At 40.6% G+C, this 19,881-nt stretch overlaps 3 protein-coding genes across 4 annotated transcripts; 2 read left to right on the top strand and 1 right to left on the bottom strand.

Annotated features, from left to right (window-relative positions):
• Positions 1-1,492: 1,492 nt before the first annotated feature.
• Positions 1,493-9,898, bottom strand: LOC113010671 (uncharacterized protein C1orf21 homolog). Of its 2 annotated transcripts, none has more exons than XM_026149855.1 (6): positions 9,843-9,898; positions 8,403-8,547; positions 5,705-5,784; positions 4,310-4,380; positions 4,170-4,233; positions 1,493-2,376 (listed from the first exon to the last, which is right to left on the bottom strand). In XM_026149855.1, exons 2-6 carry the CDS (start codon positions 8,491-8,493, stop codon positions 2,338-2,340), a joined length of 345 nt encoding a protein of 114 aa, XP_026005640.1. In that variant the 5' UTR covers positions 8,494-8,547; positions 9,843-9,898; the 3' UTR covers positions 1,493-2,337. The 2 variants fall into 2 exon arrangements, with proteins under 2 accessions (XP_026005640.1, XP_026005638.1); XM_026149853.1 differs by lacking the exon at positions 9,843-9,898 and adding an exon at positions 9,517-9,775.
• On the top strand, positions 9,888-14,072 carry LOC113010654 (vesicle-trafficking protein SEC22b-like). The gene is made up of 5 exons (XM_026149833.1): positions 9,888-10,124; positions 11,435-11,544; positions 11,646-11,806; positions 12,830-12,976; positions 13,166-14,072. Exons 1-5 carry the CDS (start codon positions 10,050-10,052, stop codon positions 13,318-13,320), a joined length of 648 nt encoding a protein of 215 aa, XP_026005618.1. The 5' UTR covers positions 9,888-10,049; the 3' UTR covers positions 13,321-14,072.
• A 2,138-nt stretch (positions 14,073-16,210) lies between these two features.
• On the top strand, positions 16,211-19,338 carry LOC113010655 (vesicle-trafficking protein SEC22b-like). The gene is made up of 5 exons (XM_026149834.1): positions 16,211-16,285; positions 18,429-18,538; positions 18,619-18,779; positions 18,882-19,025; positions 19,187-19,338. The coding sequence occupies exons 1-5, from the start codon at positions 16,211-16,213 to the stop codon at positions 19,336-19,338; spliced, it is 642 nt and encodes a 213-aa protein (XP_026005619.1).
• The last annotated feature ends 543 nt before the right edge of the window (positions 19,339-19,881 follow it).

The raw sequence follows: 19,881 nt of genomic DNA, 5'->3' as shown, positions 1-19,881 counted from the left end.
AAATGTATTCTTTCTTAATTTTTTTAATTTATTTTTTTTAAAGGACCTAAGGTAAACATTCTGTTTTATTCTTTAAAAACTTGGTGCCAACGCTGAAGTGTGATTTGAGGGATTTTATGAATGTTAAAGGTATTTTTCCACAGCAGGCATTTTGGCTGGAAATGGTAAGTAAACAGGTGTTACTAAATGCAGAGCTTTTGTTAATGTTAGTAACAAAAATGGCTGCTGAGTTAGCAACTAACTCAGCTTGTCGATAAAAGTGGCAAATTGTTTCCTGCTTCAGTTTGTAGACTTTATAAGTAACAAAAAAATTCCTTTATTAATTTTGGAGTGCAGTGCAGAAATGCCTGTATTGGTGTATATGTAGTGTGTTTGCCATTAATTAAAAAACAAGCACAAGTTGTGCTTGCAATGATTTTGAAATTGAGGCCATTAAATATTGTGTCCACCAGAGAGCACTGACGATCTTGTCAGCGCAAAGAATGAAAGATGTCGACAGTGATATTAAATAAGTAATTATTGCTGCTCATCAATCTGGGAAGAGTTACAAACACTTTGATGTCCATCCTCCTCCTGTGAGAAAGATGCATAATGATTCGATCTAAGCAGTGGACATCTCAGTAAACTCAGACCGTGCAATCTCAGACTCTACATCAGCCTCAGCGTGTAACATGTTAAACTTCATGACAGTAAAGTTAGAAACAGACTGACCAAGTACAGCTTGTTTGGAAAAGTTGGCAGAAGACCTGCTCACTTTGACAGAACATGCCAGCCCAGCTCCATCTGAACAAACACAAGACTTGGGCAACAACGTCCTCTGAACAGATGAAGCCAAAGTGGAGATATTTTTCCACACGTTGAAAACCAAACGGCATACCAGCACAGAGACCGCCTACAAACTGTCAAGCACGGTGGTGGAGGGGTGATGATTTGGGCTTATTTTGTAGCTACAGGAGCACCTTACATCCACTGATGTGTCGACCATGAACTCCACCAAAGTATACTATAGTAAAACGTGGCCATCTCAGCGACAGCAAAAAAAACGGGTCACGCAGCAGTACAATGATTCCAAGCACAGCAGCAGATTTACAACAGAACGGCTGAAAAAGAAAACAATCAAGGTGTTGCAATGACCAAGTCAAAGTCCAGACCTCAACCTGACTAAACCTTCATGAACTGAAGCAATGTTGTAAAGACGAGTGGATGAAAATGGTTTTACAGAGAAGTACTGATGCTCCTATATACTGCAATAACTCTCAACACTGAGTCCATCTCAAAGAGCTGTCTACAAATGATTGTATCTCCCAATTCCAGTGTTTTCACTAGTTACAGTGCACTTTTATAGTACGGTTGTATTTACTACAAGTGGTTGACATAGTAATGTGGTAATGAATACATCGCGTAAAATAATTCATCATGGCTATCGCCATCAGGTTGTTTTAAAAACAACACAACAATGGGAATAAATTACTTAAATCACTTTTATTTTTCCTAGAAAACCAAAAAAAAAAACCCCAAAACAAAGAAACCGAACACAACAACATAACACCGGTGAATCAGATACATAATGAGACTTGTGTGAAGTTGTGGTGTTCACCTCTTAGGCTTATATGAATCAGACACTAGAGAGGGCTCTATCTGTAACCCATGTGTGACAGCGTGTGTGTGTGCGTCTTTTAATGGTGTAACAGTGTTCTAATGAGGGGAAAGACTTAACTACATGAGACAAAGATTACAACACTTCAACCCTGAGCCTTATTCAACATAAATACTCTACATCAGAACAGAAACAAATATGAGCAGACAAACACTGGAGTGGCCAACATACTGTAGAAAAGAGGTCTGTACTGCGTCTTGGAATGCAGGAAGTTTCCAACCCGTTGACTTGTCGCAGAGGCTTTCAAGGATTAAACGATGCAAGGGCATTATTTTCTATTTGAGTCAGTGTCCACAAGAGCAGTGGTTGTTCCTGTTGCCGGAAATTCACACTGACAGCAGCCTGCGTCTTTCACATGTGTATAGTAAGTCTCGGTGACAGCTATTTATACTGAGAAATTCCAGCAAGGAAAGAAAAGTGTTAGATCCTCCGTTACCCTGTAATGGCTTCAAATCTCATGTCACTCTTGGGAGAACCACGGCGCTGATTTCCGTCATGATCTTTCTGGAACTTGGTCAGACGAGTGGGTAGTGGCAGGAGGGCAAAAAGAAAAAAGTGCTAGTTTCAATACTCCTTCCTTCTCGGGCGTGCACATACATCAAAGAATCCTCTGGGACACAGTCTATCCATAATGCTGGACAGTTTCTCATACTGGGACGTGTGGATTTGTGACAACCGGGTTATGTCATATCCTCCTCTTCTGAGCAGTAATCCCGGCCCTGGATACGACACACGCGCAGAGTATTCAGGTATTAGCCAGATACAACTAGTTTTACAGTTATAACATTTTGTGTAAACCGACATGTATCGTGGTGGGGCAAATGTAAAATGCACAAGGGAAGTAGAAAAAACACCCAAAATCTCACAAACTGTATTTGTGAGATTTTGGGGAGACAATAACATGATGGACCAGCTGTGGAAATGACAGAACCCCTCACTTATATATATGGGAAAATACCAAGGTGCCCACAGCTGGTGGCTCAGAGCTGTAGTGGTAAACACATTCACCTTACATGCAAAGATCGAGAAACACGTCCAGCCTTAGTGGTCGCAAGCTAATGCACTCCTAGGCCGGTCCCAGGGGCATCTGGTAACGTCTGTTCCAAATTAATATGCACATTCATCCAGTGTGGCAACCCCTTGAAATACAAGGGGGGCAGCAGAAAGCACCTCTGTTAGGATGAAATCTGATTTTAAAAAATAAATAAAATCTAATAAAGTGCTTTAAAGTCACACTTTTTTTCTTTTCACCATAAAACATCCAATTACTCTTTAGACATCAAGATGCTTTGACACTACGGTATTTTCAAAATAAAACCACGTAGTTTACATCTTAAGAGTCACTGCTTTTCAAAATAAAAGCTCCCAGTTAGTTATGGGTATTTACCAGCATGCTTTAAGGCAGGGATGTCCAACTCCAAGCCTCAAGGGCCAGTGTCCTGCAGGTTTTAGAAGTGTCCTTGATCCAACACAGCTGATTTAAATGGCTAAATTACCTCCTGAACATGTCTTGAAGTTCTCCAGAGGCCTGGTGATGAACTAATCATGTGATTTAGGTGTGTTGACCCAGGGAGAGATCTAAAACCTGCAGGACACTGGTACTTGAAGCCTGGAGGTGGACACCTCTGCTTTAAGGTATAAAAAATGTGAAAGCCAATGCCTTTTAATTAGTTTTCTTGTTCTAGCTTTCTAGTGTTATGAGTATGAGCTGCTGTCTCCTCTCAGCTTTTTCAGCCAATTAAGTGTTTAGCAACAAGCAACAAAGTTTTGGAGTAACAACAATGCCACTGCAAATTCCCTAGAGTCTGACTCAGTCACCACAAAGTTATGCTTTCAGTCTGCAAAAAAATGACTAATGCACACAACTAATCGGTTCATTTGTGCATGTGTTGACAAGGAGGAATGCTAAATTATTTTGCAGCCCCACCGTGCAAAGATAACGCAGCATTTTGTTGAAATATTTGCAGCAAGGTCTCAGTCAAACATGAATGAAAGGAAATGACTTTTTTCAGCTTAAATGGAGTCAAGCAGCGGAAATTCAGGCACGCACTTAAAGAGGCCTCTTTACATTTTGGAAAATCTTACTGAAGCAGGCGTTTATGACGACTTTCAGCTACACATTAACAGTTATTTTGGTCTCTATGAGTTTTTCCAGCAGCAGGACAGTGGGATAATCTCAAAATAAACCACAGTTCTTTTGCAAAAGAGTGACGTAAATGTTCTCGTATAGGTTTTTAAAGTATTTTTGAGCTCTGTGGCACACAGTGGTATAATATTTCAGGATCTGGCAGCACAGCCAATATCCCTTTAAATAACCACAGTGGGAGAATAGAGTGGACGTGACAGATTGAGATTGTTTTGCAGTATCATTATCTCGTCTGCTGTGTCCTCACTTGCTACAGATTTGCAGCACCAATAGGATTAACTTCCATTATGTTATTTAACCTGTTTTTTTCCTTACAAAGACACAAAAACATAAATAGATCTCCAGTAAAGGTTTGTCATTCTTTACCTTTTCAATTTTTTCATCTAACATCCGGAAGAATTCTTGCTGACTTTCCGAGGAGTGGATGCTCCTGCGAGGAGGGAAGGAGACCAGGTTAGAGGCTGACAGCATGATAGCACAAACAAAACCATTAGTCAGTCACTTACAGAATTTTTCCATTTCCATTTGATCCTGTTTCATCTCCGTGCGGAGCTTTATCAAGGAGAGCACTTACTTCCTGCAGTATCAAACACACAGATAAATGATTGAGGACAGTGAACAACACCATCAAATGCTCACCTCTGCTCTTTTATAAAGAAGCCTGAAAAACACAGAAATGCAAAACTAAATCATTTTTGAATTATGGAGATCCCAATGTGCTAAAATGTAAAAATGACTGACTCAACAATGAAATTATTATGCACTTAAAAGCAATAGAAGGAAACTGAAAATAAATGTTTGCTTTTGTTTTTGTTTGCATTTTTATTAATTTTATGCTATTGCTTTCAGATTTGTAACTTTCCTTTACCTACTATGGTAGCCCTGAAAGGTCAAACGCATTGACACTTAAGAAAACACCAGCAAACAGAATAAAGCGCCACCAATAACTAAATAAATATATTTCAATCCCCCAAAACATACCAGAAGTGTTCACCACTTCCACAGCTGGTCCATCTGTTCCCAGAAATACTTCCATTTTTTGTGATTTTTATCACTTGTTTAGCTTTTGCTGCAGTTTTGCTATTTCCATTGTGTTTTGTGTGCTTTGGAAGCATTTTTCTATTTGCAGATGTTTTCTTAAGTTGCTGTGCGCTTGACCTATGAGGGCCACTGTATTATACCTATTTATATATGCAGTTTTTCCTCTGTTGGCTAGATACAGTATCTCAGTTCTTGTGATCATCTGAGTGGTTAGTGTTGTGGGAACAAAGGATGACTGTAAAACTGGGTGAAAGGTTAACAAAGTGACACGTAGCCTTGTCATTTACATTATGGAGCAAAAATGCATAAAGAAAAACAGAAATAAATGTATTTTAGGAAAGCGAAAGAAAATGAAAAGGGCTACATAACTCAGAAATAAATGCATTTAAAATCATAAAAAGAATGGGAGTAATAAGGAAGTTAACATAAAAAGATAAATAGGGAGATTACTACAAAGGCAGAAGTAAATTTAAATTAAAATATCAGCTCATTCAGTTTAATGTTGATTTTCATTTATTTATTTTGTATTAAGAAATTTTCATAATGTCCATATCGCCTGTCAAATAATGAAAAAATGTAACAAAAAACACTTTCTATCCAAAAGTATCACTTTTATATAATCGGTGCCAAGTATATATGGAAGCTCCTCTGTCCTCCTGCATTATTGGGTTACAGTAGTTCCTCATTAACATGCAAATCGATGCTGCACGGTGCTCTAAAGCCTCAGCTGAGTTCGTGTGATCCTGAGGTTCGCGTCACAACTTACCCCGAACAAACTGACTGTGTTTTTACAAGCCGCCATTAAATACTCCACTAAAGACAAAATAAAAAACACAGAGGACAAAAGAAAAACCACGCACCGTGCTTTCCTGGCCGTCCTCTCCCGCCTCTTCTCCGCTGATGTACTTGACTTTCTCCACTCCTTTCATCTTGTACTCATCTGTGACAGAGTGGGAGACAGAGGAGCACATCTCTGATTAATACGCGACAGCAGCAGCAGACAGCAGGCACGCAGAGGATGACCCACTCATGGCCGCTCCGATCACCACAATCCTCCGAGGTTAATAGTTCTCACAGTTCAGTACTTGGTAAAGTAATTATGTGGTTGAATTCTCACACTCTAGACTAAATCCTCTTTTAACAATGGCTGGCAAGCTGCAAACACACGAGCTGTTAGCCTGATTCTCCTCTCCATTTTCTGCCTCACACATGAGCAGTCCCCCTCTTCTCAACCTCTCCCACGCTGCACATTTGGAAAAGAAGAAATGAAAATATAGATATGGCACATAGACTGTTACTGTTCATCTATAGAAGCAATCACATTAATTCAGATGTAAGACGATAACCTGCGTGTTACAGGTTTCATACAGCTACCTGACTACAGGTTTGACTAACTTCTTTATTTAAATTTTTTAATTTAGACTGTTACAAAAACAGATGTGACATGTTTTGTACCTTTACTTATATATACCTTAATATAACCAATACACCTTTTATTAGGAAAAGCTGTACACCTGCTTCTTGATGTAATTACCCAATCAGCCGGATCGTGTGGCTGCAGTGTAATACATTAGCTCGTGCTGATGCAGATCACTTCACTTATTTCACAAACGCTGTATTTTTGTAAGTGCCAGATGGACTGGCTTGTATTTCTGAAACGGCTGATCTTCGAGGATTTTCAACACAAGTCTTTGTTTACCCAGCATGCTTTGGAAAATTAAAAACCCATCCAATGAGCAGCTGTCCTGCACTGCGCATCCTCCATGCGCTCCAGCTTTTAATCACTCTCCATTGATGAGAGTGATTAAAGGACAATGGCCAGACTGTGATTGAATGGCTACAGAATCTCAGATAACCAATATTTACTGTGAAAACTGCAGCAGGCACAGACACCATTACAGCTCTGTTTAATCTTGATTTCTGCTGAGTCTTCAGATTGGAGGGTCACAATTTGGTGTCAACAGCATGAATCAGTGGACCAGGCCTGCCTTGTGTAAAGGCTGCTGCTGGTGGGGTAATGAAGTGGAGAATGTTTTCTTGGCGTATTTTGAGCTCCTTAAAAACCCACTCAGCCATAGTTTGGATGCCACAGCCTATCCGGGTATTGTTGCTGGCCACGTTTGCAGTGCTATAACTGGGGGGGGGGGGGATTCAGCAGGAGCGATGTGATGTAATCATGTCTACATGGACGAGGAGCTCAGACGAGACCTCCTGTGGAACCCAGGTCAACAAAAACTGTTATTGAGGCGCATTTACATGCAAGTGATGTAGATGCCTCTGTGACTGATTTTAACTGTGGCGTTCCTCAGGGCTCGGTCCTTAGCCCACGTCTTTTTTTAAAGGAACGCGCTTCCTCTCAGCCTGATCGTTCACAGTGACAGAGTCATTAACTCTGATATGCAAATGACACACAGGTCTATGTCTTCCTGCTGTACAATAACCCATCAGACTTAAAAATCTATTCATCTGCATTAATTATATCATATACTAGTTGTCTATGTTCTTTTTAAAGCTAACAATGGCAGCTTTGATGTGAAAAAAATCTGCTACCTACACATGCATTTGTTTTCTTGCATTAATTATTACAAGGCTCTTTACAGTGCCATCATTTAGCGCTCACTTCACTGACTCCAGATGAGGCAGAACGGTGTTGCTCAGATCGTAACAGGAAGCAAGAAATGGGAACACATCACTCTGGAGCTGGGCTGCCTTTTCAAAGTCATACTGACTTTAAAATTTTACTTATAACTTTTAAAGCTTTAAATGGCTTTGCTCCAAAGTACATCAGAAACATATTAACCACTTATGTGCCTGAGTGTTTACTTAGATCGGTGAATGCGGCTCTGCTGGTTATTCCAAGGCCTCAACTAATAAATAAAGAACAGAGGGCTGCTGCCAAGTGTGGAACAGTCTGCTGTCTGAGATGAGAATGGAAATGTCTTAATTTGCTTTAAAACCTCTTAAAATGTTTTAATTGAAAATGTTTAATAAATGTTGTTAGCCCCCTCTAGTATGTTCATATTAGCCTTGCCTTTTTATTTCATGTTTTTAACTAGTTCTCTGATTTTGTTTTAAACTTTTTATTTGAAGCACCTTGTGACATTGTTATATAAATGTGTTGTTGTTGTTGTTGTTAAGTTATTGTTACATTATTATTGTACCAAACTGCTGTTTGTCAGTGCCACATACTAAAGTTCAGAACACATTACAATACAAACACAAGACTCCCAGTCAGGTAAACATCCTGAATCTCAGAAAATGTGGCAAAGCTTCCTCATGCTTGCTGTGTCAATAAAGGATAAACTTAAAGGTAGTTCATCTTTATTTCTTTTAAGCATTTCATTTAAAAAAATTGTTACTATAATAACCCTTAATAGCATGTATTTTTCACATTTTACAGATCTGTTAGTAAAATGTTGTGGCACATTCGCTGACAGTCTTATTATTATTCCTAACAGACCTAAAGTCATCTTAGAAATTACAGTATTTTCAGAAAGTACCTGAACAGGTATGTGAGAAATATGAATGTAAAGGTAATTTTTGCATAGACAGACTCACCAGACAGGAGGTCTCCGTTGCTGTAGGCTTTATTTTGCTCCTCCTCACCGTTGGGCACGGCAGACACCTGCTTGGCCGAAGTGCAGCCCATCTCCTTCTTCTCCTCAGCTGCTCTTTACCTCAGCCCCGAGCATGACAGGCACACCTGGGGTAGCGGAGGACAGTTATGAGGAAGTGACGACCCATACTTAGATAAGGCGAAGGGATCACACAGGAGGGGGGAAACTGAAGATTTTGTCTCTGGGGATCACGATCAGTGCACAGGAAAGAAATGCAAACTAGCCTTAATGTCCCCGAACTCCAGCCATGAGAATCACTGTTTCCATAATCAATTAGTCATGAAGCGCCCCACCCTAGAATTAAAACACGCGGGCATCTTCAACTATTCTACCAGAGACAGTATAATGGATGGTTTCTCCTGGTTATGAATCACGCACACGTCGCTCTGGCAGCCACAGCGTGCGCACGGCGGTGCCAGCTGCACCGCAACAATAAGGCCATTCAGGGTGTTGGGATGCCACTGTGCCAAGCCGCCGGGTCATTTTTATTAGCGAATGGGGGCTTTCTGTGGCGCTCAGAGGATTAAAGCGACTGCGCACAAATGTTCCCATCCTCACCGTTACACCGGGCTATAGGAGCCACAGAAATATGGCTAACAGTCTGTTACACCTAATCACTTGATCGCACGCTAAGTGCTTTGCATTAGGCTCTGGAAAATACAAAGTGCTTCATCCCCTTATGTTATGAATGATCCTGCGGGGTCCAGCTGTAGGGGACTCAGCTGTTCCCGCACCCTAAACAAGCCTTCTTACGACTGGCTTTAATTTGCACATTTACACAGATAAAAATAAATAAATAAATAAATAAATACAATAAAAAAAATTAAAAAGCGACATCTCCTCGCGACACATTTAGTTGTAGACAAGCAAATAGAGAAGAACTGCTTTTAAAGCCGCAGAATAGCCACAATCTTCTCATCCAGGGGACTTATACAAATAGGGGGGGGGGGGGACCTACGATTCCACGGCCAACAGGAAAACGACCTCAGACAGATAAAATAAAAATAAAGCAAAAAAATGAGATTGTAAGTGCTGCGCTCTCGGAGCTAGATTACCTCTCTGGTGTGTCCATGCTTCTCTGTTTTGTTTTGTTTTAGTTCAGGGAGACTTCAGTCTAGACGGAGAAGCCAGCCAGACCGCATCTGCATGTCTGAGCCCAGCACACACGGGCATCAGCAGTGGAGGTGCAGGCGCTCCGTCTGCCAGCTGTCTACTGCACGCGCTGCTGGAGCTCGTGACCCCATACCCGCTCAGAGTGACCCAACAGCGCCTGCTCGGCAGGGGATACACCGGCGACTCAAAACACGGCTCATGCGGGCTTGTTTTTCAGGGGAAATACACACAAAGAAACCCAGTTAGCGTCCCAGGAACCACAGCATACCTCTACGCGACTGAAAAATGACGACTCCGGGTAGGGCGGTCTTGTGAATGTTGCCGGTTGCCAGTCGGACCTATTTCGCGGGCGCACCGTAAGCTTCCGTCCAACGCATTTAGCGTTTATCCTGCGTTATCGAACAGGCAAAAAAGACGTACAAAGTTATAAAGTTGACTCTCTCCAGTTGACAGCAGATCCCCGACCTCAAACACCATGATTTTACTGACAATGGTTGCTCGTGTGGCAGACGGACTTCCGCTCGCTGCGTCTGTACAGGAGGATGAACAGGTATGAATGAAAGCTGAGCCCCTCGTATGGAGATACCTGCACATCAAACTGTTCTTTAAACAATAATAGTGTGCTTTTTTTTACACGCTTGGTGCTCTAGAAGATAATGTCGCGATTTTATTTCAGCTTTAGCTAAAGTTGTAATTATTGAGGAACACTGAGTGTATCGTATTTTATACAAACAACTGAAAGTTGAGTTGAACATAAGAGCAGTTTGTTCTGGTCCCAGTCGACAGAAAAATGTCTACAAAGTGCTAATGTCATGTCTTTTTAAATTTAACTGTGAAACCTGTTAGTTTAGATTTTAATGTGGTGGACTATTCTGTATGCAACTGTGGGGATCTGAACTTTAAAGTGATGCTTTATTTAATAGCTGTATTTAAAAACCGAACATCAAATGCAGGAGGAAAAAAAGTGATTTAAGTAACTTTTAACGTGGCGTGGGAGTGCCAGACGGGGTGGTCTGAGGATTTTAAAAACCTGCTGATCTACTGAGATTTCTCCACACAACTATCTCTAGGTTTTAAAACAAGAAATTAAAAGAGAAACATAAAATATCCAGTGACTGTTAGAATGTCCAGACTGGTTCAAGCTGACGGTAAGGCAACAGTATAATTAATACAATCATGTTATGCAGAAGAGCGTCCCTGAACGTGCAACACGTCAAACTTTGAAGCAAAAAGGTTACAGCAGCAGAAGACCCCACTGGGTACCACTCCTGTCAGCCAAAAACAGCAAACCAAAGCAACAATATAAGATGGCATGGATTACGCAGTATAAAGTGCACAAATGCAAACTCTTTCTGTCTTTAGCGTGCTTTACTTAAGGAGAAAACGAAATCTCCACTCTATGGCAATAGACAACTTATGAACATTGGTGAAGCTGCAATACTGTGAACAAACATTCAGCAAGTTGTTGAATGTTTGGACGTGAGCACGTGTGAACATTGACTACAGCGACAGAACAGGACAATAACTAAATTCCTACATTCTCATGGATCCACATAAGTAATAGGGAGGAAAGGGACAAGGTCCAAACAGTAATTGAATATCCCTGAACTGTGAACCTGAATTGAGTCCCCTGATTACTGCAGAGAGCAGGCCGCATCACCAGTGGTTGTTAGGTTTAATTCTCTGTATCCAGCTACAGGCTTTTCTGTGGATGTGATTCTGTAATGAAACTACAGATCAATGAATGACCTTTTGAACATATTGTTTACACTGTGTGGGTAATATGCAATGACCAAACGACTAAAGTAATTAAATATGAATAAGAATGAGCTTAAGTCTGTTTTTATCTGTCTTTGTCAGTCAGAAAGAGATCTCCAGCAGTACCAGAGCCAGGCCAAGCAGCTGTGCCGTAAACTGGACGCTCAGAGTCCAGAACGCTGCACCCTCGAGGCTGGGGACATGAACTTTCAGTAAGATCACTCAGCATAGAACATTTTGTAGATAATTTTGGTGAGCTTTAACTTGAATCACAAAGGTCATAAAATCATTAATGGTTTGGCCTCATTTTCAGCCTTTTAATATCCCAGGGTGTGTGCTACCTGTCCCTCTGCGAGGCTTCTTTTCCCAGAAAGATGGCTTTTGCATACCTCGAAGACCTCAGCAATGAGTTTTATGACCAGTATGGAAGGAGAATACCCACAGTAACCAGGCCCTACTCTTTCATAGAGTTTGGTGAGACTGGTGTTAAAAATCCTTTAATACAGTACATTTGAAAAGTATTCACAGCTCTTTACTTGTTCCACATTTTTTCATGTTACAGCCTTATTCCAGAATAGATTAACTTTATTTTTCACCCCAGAATTCTTTACACAATACCCCACAATGGCAAAGTGAAAAAAGTCTGCAACAGAAATTTAAAGCAGCGACAATCTGTAGCGATGGTATTGGCCAGGTGATGCTTAGACATGATGCTTGGCATTCAGGCCAAAGAGTTCAATGTTTGTTTCACCAAACCAGAGAATTATGTTTCTCAAGGTTTGAAAGTCCTTCAGGTGCATTTTGGCAAACTCCAGGTGGGCTGTCATGTGCCTTTTACTGAGTGGCTTCCCTCTGGTCACTCTACCAATCTGTCCTGATTTCTGGAGTGCTGCAGAAATGGTTGTCCTTCTGGAAGATTCCCCCCTCCCCACAGAGCAATGCTGGAGCTTTGTCTATCTGTTTTTCTGCACCCTTCACAAGATCTGTACCTCGACACAATCCTGTCTTGGAGGTCTACAGACAACTCCTTGGAGTTGGGCATGGCTTGGTTTGTGTTCTTGCATGCACTGTCAAGTGTGGGACCTTATATAGAAAGATGTGTGCTTTTCCAAATCATATCCAATGACCTGACTTTACCACAGGTGAACTCCAATCAAGGTGTACAAACATCTAACAGATGGTCAGTGGAAACAGGATGCGCCTGAGCTCAAAATTGGGAGTCATTGCAAAGCCTGCAAATATTTATGTGTGTTATTTTTAGATTGTTTTATTTGTTACAAATTTTCAGGACTTTTAATCTTTTTTCACTTTGCTATTATGTCATTTTGAGGTGAAAATGAATTTAATCTATTTTGGAATAAGGCTGTAATGTGACAAAATTTAGAATAAGGGAAGTGCTGTGAATACTTTCTGGATGCATCGCAAACAAATAAGTGACACTACTCACTTTCTACAAAAAGAAAGAAAATTTTTATAGTATCCTACATGTTGTTCCAGACACCTACATCCAGAAAGTTAAGAAGTCATATGTGGACAGCAGAGCTCGGAGGACCTTGAGCAGTGTTAACACAGAGCTGCAGGACATCCAGAGAATTATGGTTGGAAATATTGAGGAGGTCCTGCAGAGAGGAGAAGCTCTTTCTGGTAAGTACTAAAAAAGAACTGGATGATATTCAGAAAATAATGGTGGCAAATATTGATGAAGTCCTGCAGACACTCTCTCTGTGGTAAGTGTAGCCAGTGTTGGTAACACATGCCATCAAATGGGAGATTCTGATCAAAATTACCAATCAGAACAAAATTAATGTTTCCTTCATCCTATTTGTTTCTCAGCTATCTGCACAAAAGCCAGCAATCTCTCCAACATGGCAGAAAAGTACCACAAGGATGCCAAATATCTCAACACTCGCTCCACCTATGCTAAGTTTGCGGCTGTGGCAGTGTTGTTTGTCACGCTCATCTTCTACGTGCGTTTCTGGTGGCTCTGATGTACGTCCAGACAAGGATTTCGACACGAAGCTGGAGTTTCTCCTCGAAGAGCACTTAAACTCATGTTACAGTCTGTTATTACCAGGGTGCCTTGAAACAGTCTTAAAGACTGTTTCAGTCTTACGGACCTGTGTTGAATGTAGACGTTCTTTCTGTGATTTACTCAGTCGTGGGTTATACAATAGAAGCTGAGCTGTAAGTCTTTATTGGGATGTTTAATGGGCTTTTGTGTGATAGAAAGGCTTTTATATATAGTAAATGTGCATACTGGAAACATTAAAGGGGACCCATCAGGCTCATTTATGGTTTCATATTTATAGCTTCAGAGCAGTTTTGCGTGAGTCAAAGATCAAATGAAGCTTCTTGATCTTACGCTGGGCCTCAATTAAATTTCATGCAAGCTTCACCTTTTTTAGCTGACTTTTTTCTCATTGGCTGCTGCTCATTAGCAGGTGAGTCTGTGCTCACAGGCAGAGCTGTGTGCCCGAGGTGACCAGATTAGAGATCTGCACTGTTATATATACAAGAGAAAACAAGCATGACAGGTCACCTTTAAGAGCAGAAAGAGTTCGTGTTTCTACACACTGATGTTGGAGATTCTGTTAGCGTGTTAGCACTGATGAGAATCCATGTAAGCATGTGCAGGGGTTTGAGTCTTAAAACTGTGATCAAATGTGAATGTTTGTTTACAAAGTTTACACAAGCGTGAGAAAGTGTTATTAAAAATGTTAAATATTTATCAAGAAATCAATCTGCTTGACTTTTCTTTATATGACACAATTTATGTGAAAATCTTCAAGGCTTCAGTGCTGACGTGAAGTGAATAACACTGATTATCTCTTCATCGTGGCAGCTGTTAGTGGGTGGGGATATATTAGGGAGCTAGTGAACATTTTGTCCTCAAAGCTGGAAAAATGAGCAGGTGTGAGGTGTTCTCGGTCTGCAGTGGTTAGTATCTATCAAAAGTGATCCAAGGAAGGACCGGTGGTGAACCAGCGACAGGGTTACTGATGCACTTGTGGTCCAATCCAACAGATATGCTACTGTAGCTCAAATTACCCAAAAAGTTCATGCTGGTCCTGATAGAACCGTGTCTGAATACAAGGAGCATCACTTACCAGGGAACACCTGGCAGCATGATGCACAATGGGAGGAAGGCAAGCTGGTGGAGGCAGTGTGATGCTTTGGGCAATGCTCTGCTGGGAAACCTGTCATTCATGTGGATGTCACTTTGACACGTACTACCTTCTTAAGTAGAAGACCATGTGCACCCTTCATGTAAACAGCATTCCTTGATGGCTATGGCCTCTTTCAGTAGGATGATGCGCCCTGCCACAAAGCAGGAATTTGAGAAGCACAACAGTGAGTTTGACGTGTTGATTTGGCCTCCAAATTACCCAGATATCAATCCAACTGTGTCAGCCAGTGTGGTTGTGTTGGTCACTCTCATACGAACAACACGCCCGTGGTGATACTACGATCAGTTCGGGCAGGTTGTTCCATCTTCTTCACTCCCAATTCTGGAGGTAGTCTGATAAAATCCAGCTGTGCTTTTGTGATTAATTGTTGTGGTTGATTGATTTCTCTCTCCTCTGTTTAATTTTAAACAAGTTTTTGACAGATTCATAAACTGTACTTTCTTATTTTTAGGTCAGGTCATCTAATAAATTTCTTCAGAACTGTAAAGACTTTAACTGCTATTTCAATTGATCACATACAAGTTTGCAACTTGGTTTAAACAATTAACAAATTTCTAAAGTATTTGTGCTTTCTTGTTTTTAGTACAGAGCGTCTAATAAATTTGTTAATCCCTCTTTAGACAAACCAAGCAGCTCATGTTTACACAAACTCAGAGCAAACAAGAAAAACAGAAAAAGCGAGTCGGACCAGCGAGGCTGAGCTGCTTTTTATGATTACTTTTATGAAAATCACTGAGCTCTGACTGTAAATGAAGAAAGACAACAAAGACTCTGTTCATTTTTAAACTGTATATAAAAGATATACAGCCAGCCACTGTGGCATCACCCTCTGGTTTCCTGTTCTTTAATTAGACTAAGTTGTAAGTTTGTGCCAACATAATATTAAGGCCTCGTTAATCGGTTGTAGAGACGTTTAAATATCCTCTTTTTATTGCAGAAAATGTTTTTGATTAATATGCTTCATTAATTTGTTTGAATTTATAAATAGTCTCATCTACTGTTTATTTGCCTGCTGTGATAGCAACGTTGGTCTTTCACCTTCTGAGTCTGTATGTGTGGCAAAGTACTTAAAACGTCCTGATATACTTCCTGTTGCAGTAGCAGGATGTCATTAGTTATGAGTACTTTGGTATGTGTTTACAGTACTGTGCAAAACTCTCGAGACATTCCTCATTTGTATTTATTTTGCTTCCAAGGAACCAACTTTAAATTATATCTTTAGGCACTTTGTTACAGCTTCCTGTTGCAAAGAAATATAATGAATAAATGAATCAGTGAAAAATATCAAAGATTGTCAAGACTGACAAACATAAAATAGTATTTTTGCACCAACAAGGTGATTCCTAAAGAGCAATTAGTTAGAAACTTGGCCTCAGCATGGTGTACTGTGTGTTCTTAAGAAATGTGAGGAAACTGTAGATAGAGAGATAGAATTTAAACAATAAAAACTAACAATAATAACTGGTGCACAGTGTAACTTTTTTCTCTTCTCCGCTGCTGGGTGATGGACCACCATCGGTACAGGTGATAAACCAGTTGTATCACATACTTTGCACACTGCCTCTGACTGACAGCAGAGCTCACTGCAGGCAGACGAGCCATCCCTCGATTTCCATCGGACAGTCAATACGCTCTCCCGGCTGGATAATAAACTCCCCTAGCTGACGGCAGATCCTCAACTTAAAACACCATGATTTTGCTGACAATGATCACTCGTGTGGCAGATGGACTTCCGCTCGCTGCGTCTGTACAGGAGGATGAACAGGTATGAATGAAGGCTGAGGACCCCAGTATGAAGATACCTGCACACCAAACTCCTCTTAGAAAAGGATTTGTTTCTTACACTTGGTGCTCTAGGGGATGATCCATGAGTTTATTGCAGCTTCAGCTCAAGTTGTAATTTATTGAGCAGCACTAGGTGTAAGATGTTTTACAAATGAGAAGCGACTGAAAGTTGAGCTGAATATAAGATTTTCTGGTCCCAGAAAATCCTGCAAAAGTACTAATGTGATGGAATATGTGCTAATAACATGATGCGAAACTTAGGAGTCTATCTCTGCCTGTAACTGTGGGGATCATTTTATTACAAGAAATAATCAGATGCAATATTAACAAGGCTGGTTCAGATCACACCGTTACCTCTTTATAAAGTACCCCATTATCAGGTTTAATTATGCAAATAATCCAGATAGAGAGACTACCAGACTGTGATTTTCCAGTGAATGAGAGCAAATATTTTTGTAAATATTTTGTAATTTCACACAAAAAGCTTTAAAAGGAAAAGCATGAAAAAGAAATGTATCTCAGTTTTCCTCCACACAGACATTTTGCAGGTTCCACGTGTGAACGACTCTCTGATGAGAATAATGTATACATGCTCTCATCAGATAGTGTATTATGTACATGTGTTCAACTGCTCATTAATGTAAATATCTAATCACCCAAACACATGACAGCAACTCAATGCACTCTATGCATTTAGACATGGTTAAGATGACAACCGAGCATCAGAATGAGGAAGGAAGGTGATTTAAGGGACTTTGAATGTTGAATGATTGTTGTTGTCAGACAGGCTGCTCTGAATATTGTAGGAACTGATTATTTGTTGGGATTTCCCCACACGGGAGAGGATTATAAAGAATGACCAGAGAAAGAGAAAAATAGCCAGTGAGCAGTATAATGATCAGACTGGCTCAAGCTGACAGGGAAGGCGACAGAAACTCAAATAACAGTTTTTCAAATTCATAGTATGAAATAAAGCATCTCTGAATGCACAAAACATCATATCTTGAAGCAGACAGGCTACAGGAGCAGAAGACCGCATTGGGTGCTGCTTCTGCCAGCTAAGAACAGGAAACTGAGGCTACAATTTACACAAAACTTTCCCAAAGTCATGCAACAGAAGATGAAAAATGTTGTCTGGTCTCATAAATCTTTGTTTCTGCAGCAACATTCAGATGGTAGGCTCAGAATTTAGCATAAAAAACATGCAGGCATAGATCTATCCTGCTTCGTGTCAGTGGTTTATTCTACTGGTGGTGGTGTAATGTTGAGAATATTGGCACAGCTGAGCATCGCCTATCCCCTACCCAACCCTGTGGCTTGTCATGTCTGTCATAATGTTGTGCTGTGGCCATTCATGTGCTTTTTTTTGTGCAGAGGAGTTTTTTTGTTTCCTGTTCTCGTGCTGTCCTACCATGGAAGCACAGCATGAGTGGAGGTCTCTTTTTTTCCTCTTGTACCCTCCCGTTGTTGTGTACATTTCAGTGTTCTTTTCTGTAACGCTACCGATCTCCGACTTGTAACCCCATGTGATGTCTGTGTTATGTGTGTAAGGTCGGGGAGGGGAGGGGGGTCCCATTTTCACTGCACGGCAACCTGCTTGTGACAAATAAAGCTTGATTGATTCTGATTCGTTTAAACACCACCTGAGCATTGTTGCTAACTGCATCCACCCTTTTATTGGCACATTTACTGATGGCTGCTTCCAGCAGGATAACACACCATGTCCCCCAGCTCATTTCATATCAAACTGGTTTCTTGAACATGACATCAGATATTAATCCAATAGAGCAGCTTTGGGATGTGATACAACAGAAGAGTCACATAATGGTTGAGCAACCAACTGAGTTGCTGTCATGTCAACTTGGACCAAAATCTCTGAGGACAGTTTCCGGCACCTTCTGACGTTGCACCATAACGAATTAAAACAGTTTGAAAGGTAAAAGGATCCAACATGGTACTAGCAAGGTGTATAATAAAGTTTCTGAGTTTGTAGGCATTGCTTCTTGAATTTTATACTGTTTACACTGTGTGGGTACTTGGTGATGAATGCATAAATGACTAATCATTTTAACTTTAAGTGAGATAAGAATGAGCTCAAATCTGTTTTTATCTGCCTTTGTCAGTCAGAAAGGGACCTCCTGCTGTACCAGAGCCAGGCCAAGCAGCTGTGCCGTAAACTGGACGCTCAGAGTCCAGAACGTTGTACCCTTGATACCGGGGACAAGAACTTTCAGTAAGATCACACATTTTGTTGATAATTTTGGTGAGGTTTAACTTGAGTCAAATATAACTAATGGTTAGGCCTCGTTTCAGTTTTTTAAAATCCCAGGGTGTGTGTTACATTATCCTCTGCGAGGCTTCTTTTCCCAAAACGATGGCTTTTGAATACCTCGAAGACCTCAGCAAAGAGTTTTATGTCCAGTATGGAAAAAAAGTACCCACAGTATCCAGGCCCTACTCTTTCATAGAGTTTGGTAAGACTGAAGTCCAACATCTTTTATCACACAGAGACATGGCGCTAATCCCTGTAAACAAATAAAATGAACATTTTTATAGCATCTTACATCTTGTTCCAGACACATATATCCAAAAAGTGAATAAGCCACCTGTGTCGATCAAACTCCGGAAGACCTTGGCAAGTACTAAAAAAGAGCTGGAAGATATTCAGAAAATAATGGCGGAAAATATTGCTGAAGTCATGCAGAGAGACCCTCTCTGTGGTAAGTGTAGCAGGCGTTGGTAACACATCCCATCAAATGGGAGGTGCTGATTCTATTCAGAATTATGTAGACAATTTGTTATTATTCCAATTTACAAATTACAATGTACATGTATTCAGAGATGTTCAGTTCATCCCAATGTTTCGATTTTATCCCCTCAGATATTGCCAAAAAAGTCAGCAACCTGAGCAGCTTTTCAAAAAGTTGTCGCAGCAACGCCAAAGATGTCAACACCTCCCCCGGCTATGCTAAGGCTGTAGCTGTGGCTGTGTTCATCACACTCATCATCTACATGCGTTTCTGGTGGCTCTGATAGACGCTGGGACAAGGACGTCTCCTCGACCGGCACCTAAACTAATCATACATTGTGTGCCATATACAGCCCACTTTGATGTGAAGTGAGCCGGACCAGTGATAAACATATAAAGTTACAGAATAGTTTCCTTTTTAGCCAACTTGCTTCACATTGGCTTTCCCTCATAAACAGGTTGGTGGAGCTTCTGGCAGCATTTCAGCACTGATGGAGAGTCCATGTAAGCATGTCCAGATGTTAGAGTCTTAAAACTGTGATGTTTGTAATTAAAGTTTAAACAAGTGTGAGAAAGTGTTATTAAAAATGTTGAATATTTACCAAGAAATCAATCTGTTTGAGTTTTATATATGACAGTTTATGTGAACATCATGAAGGTTGCAGGCCCTTTCTATATACACACAAAGAGGGTAAAATAAGTATTGAACACCTCACTAATTTTCTAAGTAAATATATTTCTAGCGGATCTATTGCTATGAAATTCTCACCATGTGTTGTTCAGTTTCCCCACACAGGAAGCATCTTGAAGCTGTAATCACCAACGAA

Source organism: Astatotilapia calliptera, chromosome 18 (assembly GCF_900246225.1).
Source record: "Astatotilapia calliptera chromosome 18, fAstCal1.2, whole genome shotgun sequence".
Classification (NCBI taxonomy): domain Eukaryota; kingdom Metazoa; phylum Chordata; class Actinopteri; order Cichliformes; family Cichlidae; genus Astatotilapia; species Astatotilapia calliptera.
The sequence above is the reverse complement of the archived record's forward strand: the minus strand, read 5'-3'. Positions and strand labels throughout refer to the sequence as shown.

Excerpts from the sequence above, each read along its gene's own strand:
- LOC113010671 (XM_026149855.1), bottom strand. The coding sequence starts at position 8,493 with ATGGGCTGCACTTCGGCCAAGCAGGTGTCTGCCGTGCCCAACGGTGAG. Across the intron at positions 4,234-4,309 it reads AATGGAAATGGAAAAATTCT|GAGCATCCACTCCTCGGAAA; the intron begins GTAAGTGACTGA and ends CCCTCCTCGCAG. Across the intron at positions 2,377-4,169 it reads TAGATGAAAAAATTGAAAAG|GGCCGGGATTACTGCTCAGA; the intron begins GTAAAGAATGAC and ends TGTCGTATCCAG.
- LOC113010654 (XM_026149833.1), top strand. The coding sequence starts at position 10,050 with ATGATTTTACTGACAATGGTTGCTCGTGTGGCAGACGGACTTCCGCTC. Across the intron at positions 11,545-11,645 it reads GCTGGGGACATGAACTTTCA|CCTTTTAATATCCCAGGGTG; the intron begins GTAAGATCACTC and ends CCTCATTTTCAG. Across the intron at positions 12,977-13,165 it reads GAGAGGAGAAGCTCTTTCTG|CTATCTGCACAAAAGCCAGC; the intron begins GTAAGTACTAAA and ends TTTGTTTCTCAG.
- LOC113010655 (XM_026149834.1), top strand. The coding sequence starts at position 16,211 with ATGATTTTGCTGACAATGATCACTCGTGTGGCAGATGGACTTCCGCTC. Across the intron at positions 18,539-18,618 it reads ACCGGGGACAAGAACTTTCA|TTTTTTAAAATCCCAGGGTG; the intron begins GTAAGATCACAC and ends GCCTCGTTTCAG. Across the intron at positions 19,026-19,186 it reads GCAGAGAGACCCTCTCTGTG|ATATTGCCAAAAAAGTCAGC; the intron begins GTAAGTGTAGCA and ends TTATCCCCTCAG.